Source organism: Crassostrea angulata, chromosome 8 (genome assembly GCF_025612915.1).
Source record: "Crassostrea angulata isolate pt1a10 chromosome 8, ASM2561291v2, whole genome shotgun sequence".
Lineage (NCBI taxonomy): Eukaryota > Metazoa > Mollusca > Bivalvia > Ostreida > Ostreidae > Magallana > Magallana angulata.
Genome location: NC_069118.1, coordinates 32,015,007 through 32,031,373, shown reverse-complemented (window position 1 = coordinate 32,031,373; position 16,367 = coordinate 32,015,007). Strand labels below are relative to the sequence as shown.

General features: G+C 32.9%; 2 protein-coding genes across 2 annotated transcripts; one reads left to right on the top strand and one right to left on the bottom strand.

The window, feature by feature from the left end:
* Positions 1 to 3,351: 3,351 nt before the first annotated feature.
* On the top strand, positions 3,352 to 5,876 carry LOC128158952 (uncharacterized). The gene is made up of 2 exons (XM_052821941.1): positions 3,352 to 3,450; positions 3,908 to 5,876. Exon 2 carries the CDS (start codon positions 3,921 to 3,923, stop codon positions 5,583 to 5,585), a length of 1,665 nt encoding a protein of 554 aa, XP_052677901.1. The 5' UTR covers positions 3,352 to 3,450; positions 3,908 to 3,920; the 3' UTR covers positions 5,586 to 5,876.
* Positions 5,877 to 10,150: 4,274 nt separating this feature from the next.
* Positions 10,151 to 16,026, bottom strand: LOC128158959 (ubiquitin-like protein 4A). The gene is made up of 4 exons (XM_052821956.1): positions 15,871 to 16,026; positions 13,451 to 13,556; positions 12,271 to 12,494; positions 10,151 to 10,976 (listed from the first exon to the last, which is right to left on the bottom strand). Exons 1-4 carry the CDS (start codon positions 15,916 to 15,918, stop codon positions 10,878 to 10,880), a joined length of 477 nt encoding a protein of 158 aa, XP_052677916.1. The 5' UTR covers positions 15,919 to 16,026; the 3' UTR covers positions 10,151 to 10,877.
* Between the last annotated feature and the right edge of the window lie 341 nt (positions 16,027 to 16,367).

Sequence of the window (16,367 nt, the reverse complement as noted above, 5' to 3'; positions counted from 1 at the left end):
CCTAAGAATTTTTTTTGAAAACGTGTAATGCCTATTGAAAGGCAATTTTCCAAATTTATAATAGAAATACTGTAATTATCTCAAATAAATGCTTTTAAAATTGCTTATTTAAAGAATTCCGTACTACGTCCCATGATTTTGTTCTTATATGAAAAATCCCTATCGATTTTTTATCGAAATAAGTACATTGTACTCCCCTTCAGCATCCGGTGTTTACTTCACTGAGTAAACATGTGGAAAATTAAAGAAAAAATACATAAAATTAAGCAGTATCACAGATTTATAATAACGTATACAATGTATTTTTCTACTTTATTTCTTTTTAAAAAAATCGATTATAGTTCATACAGTTTTGAACTGACAAGCCATCGAGTAAAACGACGTTCAAATACGAGTAGACGCATTCGTTTTACTTTGAAAAGCCGCTTTCAAATGTATTGTTTAGTTAATTAACTTAAATAGTTATAATAGATGAGTTTTACTTCGTTTCATACGAAAAATACAAAGACATGACGCGCTTATGCGGGTTATGCTTTTTTTTTGGAATGCTAGCTACCTTCATACCCACATGAAACACAAAAGAAAGCCTTTTTTGTTTTGTTTCCAAGAATCGGAAATTCTGTTACAAAAATACCGTGTAAGGGGTTAATATGTAAACCATTATGAAAATGCACAACTTTTTAAAACTTTTTAATTTTTTTTTAATATGATCGCATTTGTACTAGTCCGGATGATGTAGCGCACCCATTACAGAGGTCACATCAAGTTCCCTGGGACGACAATTGCTTTTACCAATGTATTACACACGTACCATCTTTTCAGCAGATAAATTATCCCCATTCTTTTGTTATATCCTATCATTTAGACCTTTATTTAAGAAGGCAATCGATAGAAATCAAAATCGATTAATAGTTCAGATTTAAAACATCAAAGAAATAAAAAAATTACCAAAATATCCATTTTTATATTAGTTTGTCGTAATTAGTCTGAGTTATTTTTTGTTTCTTGGTGTTTCTTTTCTACCAAGGATAGACGCACTTTCTCATTGCTGGAAACTTGGGTTTCTTAAGGCTAGATATTATGCAAATCTTCCTTAACTAAACCAAAACGGCAAAACGCTCAATAATGCAGTGCACTCTGATGTTGAAATAGATGTGAAATAGATATATAGTGATGAGATAAATGTGTATTAATTACAGTTGTATACGCACGGAAAACGTTCAAAAAGTCATTGTTTATTGACAAATGATTAATTTTGCACATATTGATTTTCATCAAATGGAACCCCCCCTTTTCCAAATTGCTGGATCCGCCTCTGCAGATGCAGGAATTTTGGACACGTCTACCAGACAGTTAGAAATTGTGATACGTACATGTAGCATCCTTGTTAGAAATTGTTTTTTTGTAGCATCCTTGATAATGGAGAACAAACTCTGTATCTGAAGCTAGCCTATGTTTCAAATCCAAAGTTGATCCATGAAAGTTAGTCGGAACAGTTGTTTTATCAGTCAAACCTGCATTTAACTATTTAAAAAGCTCACAACTGCTCCAGCATCAAGATAATCAAGATTACGCTCTCTATCTATAAACAGTTCAAGTCTGACTAGAATATGAGCGGAATTTATCATTTTATAACCAGCTTCAACTCGGACCCCAACACAATTTGAGTTGCCCCAACATCTTAAACTTGCCTAAGCATCTAGATAATCAAGATCACTCTGTAACTAAAAACTACCTCTGTGATTCATTTAAATAGTTAAATCAACCATGCACGTTTGAATTTGTAGTATTATTTATTTAAGAAATAAAGTACGAGTTTTCGTGAATGTTGCAGAATAACCTCCGAGGTCGAGAAATGTTGTTTTGAAATATAAAAGCCGAGGCGTTAGCCGAGGCTTTTATATTTCAAACAACATTTCGAGACCGAGGAGGTTATCCTGCAACATTCATGAAAACAAGAACTTTATTTCTATTCTACCAACAGCCCAGTATTTCTACACATCGTTTCTCCTATAGAGGGACGATCTAGGTCATTTTGACGGCTGTTCCGTGTAACCCCAACGGTTTTGTTAGTAATGTTTACATGTGTATCGATCAAAGGAATCACATGCAGACGAAATACTTTTTTCTTAGGATTTTAATACTCTTCACTTATTTATAAAATATCTTTGAATCACATTCCTAATATTTTAAAGACAATTTAATACGATTATTACTACAACACGTTATATATTTTATGTAAAAACACGCCGTGAAAATGTGCTAGGGAGGTCCTAGGAACAGCCGCATTGATCTCTTAAGAATAAAGATTTGAGGCAATACACATTGTTTTGACTGGAACTAACACGTGAAATTGACATGGTTTTAAAACTTTTTACGGTTTGAAGTGGTACTTCCATGATCAGTGCGAGACAAATAGGTATTTCTGATCTGATAATTTACTGATGACGTTCGTGGTATATTGGAGAATAATGTCCGCGGCATCTCTTTGATCTCGGCAATAACTGTAGTAGAATTAAACATAAACACATGAACCGCTCCAAAAAGCTTAACCTCCTCCAGCATCTGAAATTTAAAGAGTTAACAGAGTATCATACTTGGTGATTGTTAGCTGCAATAATGTAGCCCTCTCCCGATTATTTTTTTTTTGGGAGGGGAGAGTAGACTTCAAATCTATAGGCATCTCACCATGCGCGGATCAAGAACATTTTCTGCCTTCATTTTGACTAGAATGCATTGCCGTCTCGCTTCTTTTCACGAACATTTATAATAAATTTAATGTGAGACGCACTATGATTTACTTATTTTTCACAGGGTATAAACCAAAAACATAAAAAAAAAACTTTAAATGTCTCAAATCTTTTTACAGTGAAAGGGTCTATAATTAGAGACGTATCTTTTAACTGGAAGAGAAATCTATACTAAAAAATAATGATCAACTGCTTAAAAATATTGGCATATAAACCAACCATATGGCCTGTTACAAAAATCACACTATTATATATATAAAAAAAATTGCTCTGCTTTTATATCTGGGACACTTTTGATGCATGACAGTCTTGCTCAAATATTAATTAGTACGAAAGTACACAACACTAAAATTGCACATTAAACCCATTTGGTTTTTATATATGAATTTAGTGCTCTCTAATATTTATGCATATGACATACCGAACATAAATAATAATTCTTCAAAATAGTAATTCTACTTGTGTCTTATTCTTTACATATTCTATATTTTTTTAATAGACTAAACTTTAATTTTAGAAGAAAAAGACGAAAAAATATGTAGAGACCTAACCAGGCAACGTCGATAGCGATCAACGGGGAGTAACTCTTGCATTCGTTTATAAATTTCTAATCAGGTGGTCACATTCAGAGCAAGATCAGCCATGTTTTGGGGACGCGTACCAGACAGTTAAAGAATATGTAAAAAAAATTTATAACAAGGTTTGTTTTCTTATTAACTAAAATTAAATTGCAAGCTATGGTGAATAAAACATATAAACGTTAGCCTAATTCTAATTAGATCTGAAGTTATGAATAGAAATACCCTAAAACATCATAAAACTACTTTCGTTTTGAATCTAATGTTCTGTTTATTCAACTCCATAATTTACAGGTAATCAAACGCAACAATATCAGCTGAGTTTTTTAGAAATGATTTATAAAATTCTGAAAACTGTCTAATAATTTATATTAATGTCCCACTGAAAAAAAAAATTAAAGGGGGGGGGGTAATTTTAATCATTTAGGTGATTTTTATAGAGAAATATCTAAATTAAAATAATGTCACATACAGAATCAATTCTTTACTGTGACAGTGTCTGAGAATTTAGAAAACATTAAAATCCTTTTATTTCTATAATTGAACACAAAAGTTATAAGTATTCATTATTTTTTTTAGAAATTGAACAGCCATGGATCCTCATTCTAGTGCCCAGGATGTTCACCGATGTGACCTTTGTGAGACCGCCATAGTACACAGCTACTGTGACTTTTGTCATGTCAACCTCTGCAAGCCCTGCATTGGAGATCACATCTCAGATGGATACGACAAACATAAAATAGTTCCATTCCAGGAACGAAGATCAACCCTCATCTATCCAAAATGTGAAACACACTCACAAAAGAATTGTAAATTTCAGTGCAAAGATTGCAACAGCATTTTTGTTTGTTCTTCCTGCATGGCATCTGAACAACATGGCAGACATAAATTTGTAGAAGTTACAGAAGTATTCAAGACAAAGAAAGACAATATAAAAAAAGATAAACAAGAGTTCGAAAATCATATTTCCCCTACATATGAAGAAATTTCACATGACTTGGAAAATCAGCTTGCCAACCTGGATGGAGGATATGAGAAACTTACAACAACAATGTCCAAACAAGGAGAGCAATGGCACAGGGAAATCGACATCATCATCAACAAAATGAAAACTGAAATCAGCGAGATAAAAGTGAAACACAGAGACATTTTACGGAAACACTTGAATGAAATCAAACAGATACAGTCTCTCATAAAAGAAACATTACATGCCATAAGGAAAATCGAGAAATCCACTGAAGTATCTTCAACCATTGAATACAGCTCTAAGATCAAAGAGTTCAGCAAGCTTCCACCCAAGGTTCAGGTATCACTGCCAACATTCATTCCAAATCCAATAGACCGTCAGAAGATGTATAGTTTGTTTGGACAGATCACCCCATTATCTACTGCTACAGAAGAAAATGTTTTGTCACTAAACCAACCCAAAACTTCAGTCAAAGAACTACTGGATGAACCAAAGCTTGTTGTCACAATACAGACTGGGCATGAACATCTACGCAGTGTTACCTGTCTTAATGAGGACAGCATATGGACGTGTGGAGATACCAATGATATCAAATGCTTTAACATTAAAGGTTCACTCCTCCAAACAATCAAAACAAAATCAGGAAATTGGCCTATTGATATAGCTGTAGACATTAACAGGGATCTATTGTACGCTGACAGGACAACAAGGACAGTAAATAAAGAAAAAAATGGACAGATAGAAGTGTTGATCAGATTACAGGGATGGAGGCCTCGTCAGCTGTGTGTCACCTCTACTGGTGATCTCCTGGTTAACATGTTCAGTGTAGATTACACTCAATCCAAAGTTGTCCGTTACTCTGGATCTACAGAGAAACAAACCATTCAATTTGATAATGAAGGTAAACCTCTGTACTCAGGAAATGCTTGTACTAAATACATCACAGAGAACAGAAACCATGACATCTGTGTAGCTGACTGTGAGGCTGGTGCAGTAGTGGTGGTTAATCAGGACGGGAAACTTAGATGGAGATACACCGGTCATCCCTCAGTTACCGAGAACAACCCGTTTGAACCCTATGGTATCACAACAGACAGTCAGAGTCGTATCCTGACATCAGACAGTGACAACCATTGTATCCACATTCTGGACCAGAATGGACAGTTTCTCCGTTACATTGATAACTGTGATCTGGAAAATCCTTATGGTTTATGTGTGGACAATAATGACGATCTGTTTGTGTGTGAGTACTACAAAGGCAATGTAAAGAAAATCAAATATCTAAAGTAGACATCATCAATGATAAAAATGTGATGAAAATCAAACAAAAGTAGCCTTTTTCTGACGTGCATATTGAATTTCATTGTTGGCATTTTCTATGAAATAGATTTAAACTTTGCTTTCCTTATACTGATGGATTCATAAATTCTATTCTTTCATTATATTATTAATTTTATTTTCAATAAAAAAAAATATCTCTAATCTAATTCCATCATATAAATAAAGTAGCATTTGAGCATTGTTTGCATGTTATATACAGCTGTTGTACCTTATCAAATAAATTGACAAGTGTCATGATCATCAGTGTCATGTCAATTACCAAGATAGAAGTAGATTTCGCATGTTGCTCATTCTTATACAAACAATATACTGGTATTACATGTACAAACGTATATGTAAAAGTTATATATTATTATAATATTTTAATTATTTATATATTATTAATGAAAAATATTTTCAGGGCTTAAATTCACAGGGACCATTTATCAGTATTAATAGAACATTCCTGAAACATATATAACAGTTTTTAACAGCTGTTTAGTGTACAAGAAAAACATTGCTTTCAATTGTATGTTTCGAGCAGAGGTATGTAATTTGGGGCACCTGTTTTATTGTGTCAACTGGTCATAGGAAAATTCTTTGCTGTACTTCAACTCTTGATTGTATATATATGATTGTATTTTTAACCGGGTTTTCCAACGGAAACATCCGGTTATTAAAATGGCGGGCGGGTGGGCGGGCGGCTGCCAAAAGGGTAATCATTGTACGGATAACTCCTCCTACAGTTTTCAAGATAGGAAGTTGTTCTTTTGCAGATCAATTGTACATATATCAGAGGTGTGCATATTGCTAGGATTTTGATTTCCGATAATTCATAAAAAAATACCAGCTTTTGAACTTAGTCATTTTTTGGCAAAATATTGCATATAGGGTACCCTCATTGTACGGATAACTCCTCCTACAGTTCTCAAGATAGGAAGTTGTTCTTTTGCAGATCAATTGTACATATATCAGAGGTGTGCATATTGCTAGAATTTTGATTTCTGATAATTTATAAAAAAAAAAAATACTAGCTTTTGAACTTTTTTTGGGCAAAATGTTGCATATAGGGTACTCCATTTCACTGGATACGGGTTGACATGGATTATGGATACAGTTCACATAAAAGAAAACCCGGTTTGCTGTCACATTGACAGCTTATCACTTGTTATTTAATATTGCAGTAGGTATCATTATGATAATGAAATCGGGTTTTTTTAAAATCAGTTTTAAAAAAGTGGGTATCATAATCATGCGCGGATCCAGAAAATTTTTCCAGGGGGGGTCCGAAGGATAATTGTGTTTGCCAGGGGGGGTCCAAGGCATATTTTCGCGATAATTTTACTATGTAAATTTAATAAATTTTCATTTTCCAGGGGGGGTCGGGACCCCCCCGACCCCCCCCCCCCCCCCTCTAGATCCGCGCATGATAATAAACTCATTCGAAAAAGATTCCATTAGAAATAAGGAATCATTCTTTGAGTATTATGAGGTGATAATTTTGGTCGGGTGTGATCAAATCCAATAAAGCCCGAAAGGCTTTATGATAGATTTGCTCACGCCCCGACTGAAATTATCACCTCATAATATTCAAAGAATGATTCCTTATTACTTATATTTATATAATTTTAGGCCATCGTACGATTAAATCTTTAAATATAAATAAGCAAACCCCGCCGGCGCCTCAATTTGGCGTCATTTGTATTATGGGTTATGTAGTACAAAATCGATACGTAGTGTTATCACAGACAAAGACACTGGATAATGTAAATATATGTTAATAACAAAACGTAGCATTGTATTTTTTGAGAACAAGATTTTCCCTATATATTTCTATTTTAAACTTTGAATCCCTCAGGGGGGGGGGGGGGGGGCAGTATTGGTCCGGGGTCACAGTTTTAACAATCTAGAATCTACACTATCTTAGGATGCATGCATAGTAATCTTACAAATTGTATCACTGTAGTTCTTGAAAAGAATTTTGAACACCTTCCTTATGTTTTTCCATAATGAATTTTGAACCCTCTTCAGGCTGCAGTATTGGTCCAGAGTCATGGTTATTGAGCATTAAAGTTATTGAGAACAAAGAACTATATATGATAAGAGTTCAATTTGGCCCCCCCCCCCCCCCCTAATTCACTATTATTAATATTTAAAGTGTTTCGGGTACAATAAAATGTTATGTTATAATTTAGAAGAGTTGATATAAAATATATTTTTCACGTATTTGTTTGATTTATTTGCACCCACTTGCAGTATATGACGTCAGAAGTGACGCTATTTCTATAATTCAATCAAAATCAGACGAAAATTGACATTTTTCTCATATTTTTACGAATGGGAAATATAGAGCGCATGCTTGAACCAGGACAATTTTTTTGTCACTTATTAGATACATCTCTGATTAAAATATTTTGTTGGTTCTGCAAGCATGCGCTCTATGTTTCCTGAAAGAAAAACTGCTTGAAAACAAGCTCTTTTATGCTAAAATGCAAAAATGGCGGGAAAGGTTGTCTTTACAATGCCGTATATCTAAATTATGGGCACTTGAATCAAAATGAACATTTAGTAAAAACATCACATATATATCTGTACAAAGAAAACAAAGAATTACAGTAAAATAATGATATTCCTTTTAGGGGGCCATTTTAGGCCCATACCATATATAGTCCTTTGATTAATTATCTTCTTTAATTTATATTTTTTACGACAGTTACACATAGTTTAATTTTAATGAACATAATTTATTTTTTTAATATTTACGACTGTGGAAGTGGCAGAAAATAAATCCATGACAGCAATGAAGTCTAATAAAATTTACATGTATGTAAACGATTCATTTTGTCTTCATGCACAGTGATAAAATAATGGGGTTTTTTATGAACAAAAAAATAGTCTAGTGAACTTCCATATTAATAATACAGGGACGTAGCATCATCTTTTTCCAAATCAGAAAATCTTCTTAAAAATTTACACAAAGAAAATATTTTGGAACATACTTACCCCTCACTTCTTTTCTAAAGAATTGTCGAGAATTTGAGGGACTATATATACATTATTAGATACTTGACGACCCACCACGGCTTTAGATAGCTTAAAGATTTGAATCGAAGAACGGGGAAATTGTTTTACTGTTTGCCTGTAGCAAACCGCATGCGATAGCCCTCGCCATTTAGCAATGAAATGGATCTAACTTCATTCCACACGAAAGAAGATTAATTTCAGTAATGACATTAACAGTGACAATATCATAGAGAACCAATTGATCTGAAACACAGGATAACATAAAATATTAAAATTATTACTGCTATCCAATTTTTTTTCTCATAATTTCAATGTCTATATCACAATTTTTTATTGTTCGTATTTTTTTCTTTTTCGGAAAAAAAAATATTATCGTTGTATGTACTGTGTTTGAAAATATACACAAAACAACTAGACCAACAAACATGGGGGTAAATCAATCATATCCTAAATACTTCATTATCCTCGAGTGTAACGTTCTGATGCGATGCAAAACCTGTCCGACAAAGACCTATACATCCATTTTGGCCCTGCCCCTAGAGTCAAAACCCATACTCCAGGGGACATAACATTTAAAATTTTTGTAGAGGACTTCCTGGTAAACGTAATTATGAAGTCAGTTTTTTTTATACAGATGTGTGAGAATAGAGAAGAAGATTGCACCCCCCCCCCCCATGTCCTGAACCCCTGATCCAGGGGCCATGAATTTTACAATTTTGGTAGAGGGTTTCATGGACATCATAAGCATGTGTTCAGTTTTTTTGCCCATGTTTGGGAGTAAAGAAGAAGATTTTTTAAGATTTAATACATTTTTACTATATGGCCATTTTGGCCCCACCCTAGAGCCTGAACCCCTGACCCAGGGGCCATGAATTTCACAATTTTGGTAGAGGGCTTCATGGACATCATAACCATGCATTTAGTTATAAACAAATATATATAGGGGTAGAAAAGAAGATTTTATAAGCTTTAATACATTTTTACTATTTGGCCATATTGGCCCCACCCTAGAGCCAGAACCCCTGAACCAGGGACCATGAATTTCACAATTTTGGTAGAGGGCTTCATGGACATCATAACCATGCAACCAGTTTTTTCCTCACATGTGTAAGCTAGAGTAGAGGAGAAGATTTTTGAAAATTTGGATTTTTTTTTTGCATATCTGGCTCCACTTGTGGTGCCCCGGGGATGGTAGAGCCATAAATTTCACAATTTAGATTCCTCTTACCATAGAGATGCCTCACACCAAAAATGGTAACAATTAGCCTTGTAGTTTTTAAAAAGAAGTTAAAAACGTAAAATTGGTAATGCACGACAATGGATGAAAATGGATAGTAATAAAAATGTGATATTTAGCAAAGGCAAATGTTAATTAGAACATGTTTTTTTTTTTGTTTTTTTTTTTTACAAATTAACCAAAATTTCACAGATTTTTCCCCAATTTAAAAGCCACAGGTTCCTTTTCAAAAACAGAGAAAAAATCGCTAACGTACATTGAATATATAAAACAAGACTTCTGGTTAAATTTTATTCAATCCATAAGCAAGAGTTGATCAATGGATGATTGAACATTGAACACAACAATTTAAAATATTAAACCACAATAAAAGTTTACAAGCATTAAATCATCTAAAAAAAAAAAGGGAGATCTCTTGTTAGTACTGATTATAATATACTATCAATCTTGACATTTCCCTCAAATTCACACAATGACTCAACATGCATGCATCTCATCATTTATTAATCATACACTTTGTCTATATAAAATTAAACCATAAAAATTAAGCTTTTATCTCAATGCAGGTCTACCCAGTAACCAAGATAAAATCATTAAACACATTAGGTTCAAATCATATCATTTAACTTGAATCTGTGTCTGCAGAAAAAAATAAAATCATTTTCCAAAAATATGATTATCAATGCTCATGGGTAATGCCTCATTTTGTCACAAACTGTACCTTGAAATGGGAATAACTCAATTTAAAGAAATATAAAAAGAAAACTGAGAGTTATTCCCTTTCATTAAAAAAAAACATGACTGCAGCATTATATCTATTAATATATATATGATTTTTACTTTTTTGCCTGAGAAACTAAAAATGAATATTAAAATAGTCTCAGAAGCAAATTGCAAGTAAAACCAGAGTAGAATTTTTTCTCCCTTAAACTATTAAGACATATTATCTGATTTAAAAATCACAGATAAAAAAGTCTGGCAGCTTGTCCAATTATTCATTCCTAGCTGACTTCAGCAACTCCATTTGTTTGTCTGAGCTTGGTAATGGCAAATCGTTCAATGTCATCTAAACTTAATTTCTGCATCCTGGAATTGAAGTCCTGGAAAAAGAGGTGAAAATATATGTAACAAAAAACTCAATTTGAAAATATTATTATCTCAACATTTAAAGGGACTTGGGTACAATTTCAAATCAAAATTTATTTTTGTTTATCTATGAAAATGGTTTACTTGCACACTATTAATGATTATTCCTTTAAACAATATTTTACTGTGGAATCATTTAAATTTAATTCTTAAGAATTTTTCTTACTTAAAATTAACTTTCTCTATTTTTATCAAAATACTTCTTAAAAATAAATGCAAATTATTTTAATTCAAACATTAACAGAAATTTTTATGGTTTCATACTTCTCTTAAAAACCCTATAATCCCAGATCTTTTGGGGACTTTGCCCCTTGGACCCCCACCAACCTGGGGACCATAAAACTAAGACTAGCTTACATTCTCACTTTTCCTCTATATATTCATATTGAAAGAAGAGGCCCACTGGCCTCATCACTCACCTGAACAACAGTTCCTCATATCATTTTATTTCAGTGTTTAAATATTTTCCCTATTTACTTCTATTTTAACTTTGAACCCCTTTTGGGAACCTAGTAATTTACACTAACTTGGAATGCTTGCATTGTAATGTCACAAAAAATAAAATTATTATATTACTTCTTGAAAAGAATTTCAAACATTTTTCCTATATTTTTCTTTCATTGTTAGAATTTTAGCCCCTCTTAGAGCCTCAGTATAAGGCCAGGGTTCACAATTTTAGCAATTTAGAATGTTCACTATATATTCAAACTTAAGTGTAAATATTAGTATTCCAGGTGCAGTGGTTCTTGAGAAGAAGATTTAATAAGACCCTATTTTTACTGTTTTGCAATTATTTCTGTTTTAAAATATTCTCATAATTTAAAACCCCCTTTCCACCCAAAAATTTGGCTAAATTTGGCCAAGTGATTCTAGAGAGGAAGTAAAAGTGAAGAGTTTACAGACAGATGGACAGACAGACAAACAGACGGACAGACGATGGACAACAGGTGATCAGAAAGGCTCACTTAAACCATCGGTTCAGGTGAGCTTAAAAAAAGTTCAACAGTGACCTCATCTACATGTAATTCTTATGGCCCCCTAGGCCAGGGATTTGATCTGAACACACTGGGGGCCTCTGATGAAATGTAGTAACAGCTAGGGTCCCAACTATATATTGCAATATTTTTGTTCATCTTGTTATAATATAATATTCTTAATAACATACATAAAAGTATCTTTTTTAAAGGATGAAGGTACATCTTTCTTTTACACCTTAACATTTTTTGACAAACATCTGTTTTGACTTACTTTCTGGAATTCAATAAGGACCTTCTCTACATCCTGTGGTGTGAAATGTCTCTGTAAGAAAACTCTTAATTTGTCCCAGAGGGCAGTGGTGGTACAACATGACAGGTCTGCAGCAAATTTTGGAACATTCCCAGGAGAGGGGGTACCAGCTTTATCAGACTTCTTGGTGAAAAGGAACAACCTGTCTCCCTCTTGAACGTTGTAAAAACTCAACCGATTGTCATCTAAAACACAGACCATCACACGATTACCTTTTTTTGCATTTCTCATGAATCAGTGAATATACACACATTTTACAATACAGTGGGGCCTCAGATATCCGGACGCCAGATAACCGGACACTTCAGTTCACGGACGATTTTATTTGGGAACAGATTTTTTTATAGGTTATTTTGTCTCATTCATCCGGAATTCCGTGTTCCGGATCCAGACGGTCTGTTTTTACTACAAAACACTGATTTACTACTTATCTTGCTTCATTTAACCGGACGGTAAAATTTGATGATACCCTTCTCAGTATAAAAGATTACCCCTGACAATTAAGTTTCACACCTTTTTTTACGTGCTAGACCCTCATGAGTAGCTTGTATAAACACACTGACTTCCGAAATCATTTTTAGAAATTGTGAACAACAGTGTATCACACACATATCACACTTAGACACATGCAAAGAATTTAGCTAGATTCGGTTATCATTATTGTTCCGTTAATATTTCATGACAAAATAATTAACTGAAGCAGAGTTCTTTATATCTAAAAACGTTTATATCAACAGACAACTCTAGTATGTGTTGCTATATGGTATGGAAGGCAATAATCCCCAGTATCAACACTGGAAGCCATTGTATACAAATACATTAAATCATTCATGACAACACTACACATATTTCAGATATCCACACGCTTCACCTATCCGGATGACTGGACTTGGGAACGAAAGCGTCCCGATAACTGAGGCTCCACTGTACAGTTAAACACGGTTATAGCGAACATGCTTATAATAAATTGATGCTTACAACAAACATCCCTGGCGCTTTGTTATAACCGTGTTGTACTGTAACACTTCCCTCTCTCATATGTTTTAAAAAATACATTTTTACAATATGTTTCAATTTATATGCAAGAACTCATAAATAATATCGATATTTTTTCCAAACTGATATTCCTACTAATACATACCTGCTAAAGCTTTTCCTTTGAAGACCAGTTTCTGTTCCTCAACAGGAATTGCAATCTGCATGGCCAGAATTTCTTTCAATCCTTGCACAGTCTGGCCCGAGGAAACCTACAATTGAATATAATAAAATTCAAATTTGATAACAATACGAAATACCTGTTGATTCAAAGTATGTGCGAGATAAGTTATTCTGATAAGGGCCATCATATCAACTCAACCATACTTTTGGCCAATTATCAAAACTTGATCCAAAAGCAAATTTAAGATTGTAGAAATTAGCAACTCTTTTGATAAGGCTGGGCATACCAATTGACAATCAAGTTCATTAATCAAGTTAATAGACCTATCTTCATTTCTTTTTTAAAGATCAGCAAAACATGAATTATTAGGGTTGCTTGACACAACAAAATTTTATTTGAAGGATTTTATTTCTTCAGAGAAACCAGAAAACTCAATTTGGCTGTGAACCATCTTCGCTAGCCAAGGGTTTTCGGTCCACTTTGCTCCCCCACCATCTTCCCTAGCCAAGGGTTTTAGGTCCATTTATGGGGAGCAAAGTGGACCGAAAACCCTTGGCTAGCGAAGATGGCTGTGAACTGAACAGGATATTTTTTAGCTCAAAATTTGGTGTCAGTTGATGGCTTGATGCACCATCCAATTATTTGTACTTACATGTCAGATACAGCCAAAAAAACACATAGTTTTTTTTATAAAAAAAAATTATGAAAATGAAAATCAAGAATTATATATTTTTAAAATCTATGGATAACTTCTACATATTAATTGACACTCAGAATAAACAATTACCACCAATCATATTTTAACAAGAAATTGATAAATAAATATTGAAATTCAAGTAAAATTGAAAACCGATTAAATCAACATCAATTGTAACTCAGGTGGAATGCTATAGGAATATTTTATTTTACAGATTGCTAAAGTATCATTTCGAAAGCATTATTTCATTGTTCAAAGATGGATATAGGCTCTTGATGGTTTTATTATTATACGAGTTTTTTTTATTAGGAAATTGGAAAATCTGTTTTGGTTACAAGTATCACACTGAAAACTGAAGAGACTGAAATAGGTGATAATAAATGCACAATATTGGTGTCTAATGCGGTAAAACATGCTTATAACGAAGTCCCAGGGACGGGCAAATTTACTTTGTTATAATAAGCGTAACTCGTTACTAGTATATCTGTCATGTTTACGACATGTAATAAAGACACAGGGAATGAAAATCACTTTGCTGTAAGCATCAATTCATTATAAGCATGTTCGCTATAACTGTGTTTTACTGTATATCAATTCATCAACATTTTTCAGATCCATCGATAAAATCTCTAAAAAAATGTGTCCTACAGAGAAGAAATGTTAGAAAATCATTCAAAAAAAAATTCTGAAATATTCTACATCTATGTTAAATGTTTCATCATGTTCTGATCATATCTCAGCATATGTCAATGATTTAAATAAGGTATGCAGGAGAAAACATACTCAGGAGAAAATGTATCCAATTCCTGGAGTACGTTTTCTCTGAGAGGAAAATTTAATCAATCCGTGTAAATGAAATCCCTAAAAATAGAGACATAACGGTTTTGATTGCAATATAATTTGAGGACTTAATGATAAGTATCTCAAGGAGAAGATAATGTGGTGTTTTTTTTTAAGGTTCATGTACACGTGTTCTTATGTGCAAGGCATGAACATTTATTGTACAGACCTTTACTGTAATATACCATACATTATTCCCCATTATGTTATACATGTATGTACTATAAACATAGTTTGTAGATTATTAAAGAAATAAATTATGTGGCACTTGAAGTTGAATTTTTTTTTTCATGGCTGAAATGTCTAGATATATAATCAGTATATATGTTTTGATACAAATATAATTTTATAATCAATTTCTTAAAAATGTTGAAAATTTTATTTCTCCATTTATAAAGAATAATAAGACTACTAGGCCTATATAAGCAAATGTAGAAAATGAATAATAAACAATGTTATACCTTGTTTGTATGCCTATTCTTCACATTAAATGAGACAAAAAAGTTTATATATTCCTCTATTCATATGCATTAAAATAGTACCTTAGACCATTTATACGATAAAATATTATGTTATGATTTTTATAGGGTAGGTGATACCTACATGTATGTAAGATTTAAAGATGAAATCAAAGTTACCCCCAAATAATGCAACAACAATATTCCTTACATTCATCTTAGATTATAAAAACTGACTGACATAAACTTAAACTTGAAACCTCTTAGAGGAAATTCGCGCTTACAACAATGTTTGGCCAACGTGAACGTGTCCATAGTATTCTGCATCGATTTAATAAATAAATAAATAGTCGGATAATCATTTAATCAATGAAATGTGGATTATACTCATGTTATTTCACACTTACGGCTACTTGAAAATCGTTTCCTTTGAACAATTTTACATAAATATGCATTGTTTTGGTTTTACGGAGACAAGCAAAAAGGGGCTTTCCAGATAGGCTGTTACGTCATAGGTGCGCATGAATATTTCGGCATGAAATGAGATGGAACAGTTATTTGAACAAATTCATCGCGATGATATATTATCAAAAAAGAAATCGAAAAACCAATAAAAACTAGTTCTTGATTTTTTGAAGTTATGTTCTCTCTGGATTGAGATTCGTTGTAATCTTTTTCTCTTTAACAAAGAAGAAATAGGACGTGGAAAGTTGCTCTTCTATCAATTTTACCTACTGATCTCTCTCACTCATATTTTTAACAATTTTGTAGGAATTTCGATTTTGAAATCTTGATTTCAACATCACTTTTGTTAGTAAATGTTTATCAAATGTAAATTACATTACCATTTTATAAATAATTTGTTTAAAGCTCTTAACTGCGTTAAATTTATGTTCATTATACG

Coding starts and splice junctions, on each gene's coding strand:
- LOC128158959 (XM_052821956.1), bottom strand. CDS start 15,918: ATGCATATTTATGTAAAATTGTTCAAAGGAAACGATTTTCAAGTAGCC. Junction 12,495..13,450: donor CAAAGGAAAAGCTTTAGCAG/GTATGTATTAGT, acceptor TCTGTGTTTTAG/ATGACAATCGGTTGAGTTTT. Junction 10,977..12,270: donor TCCTTATTGAATTCCAGAAA/GTAAGTCAAAAC, acceptor CTCTTTTTCCAG/GACTTCAATTCCAGGATGCA.
- LOC128158952 (XM_052821941.1), top strand. CDS start 3,921: ATGGATCCTCATTCTAGTGCCCAGGATGTTCACCGATGTGACCTTTGT.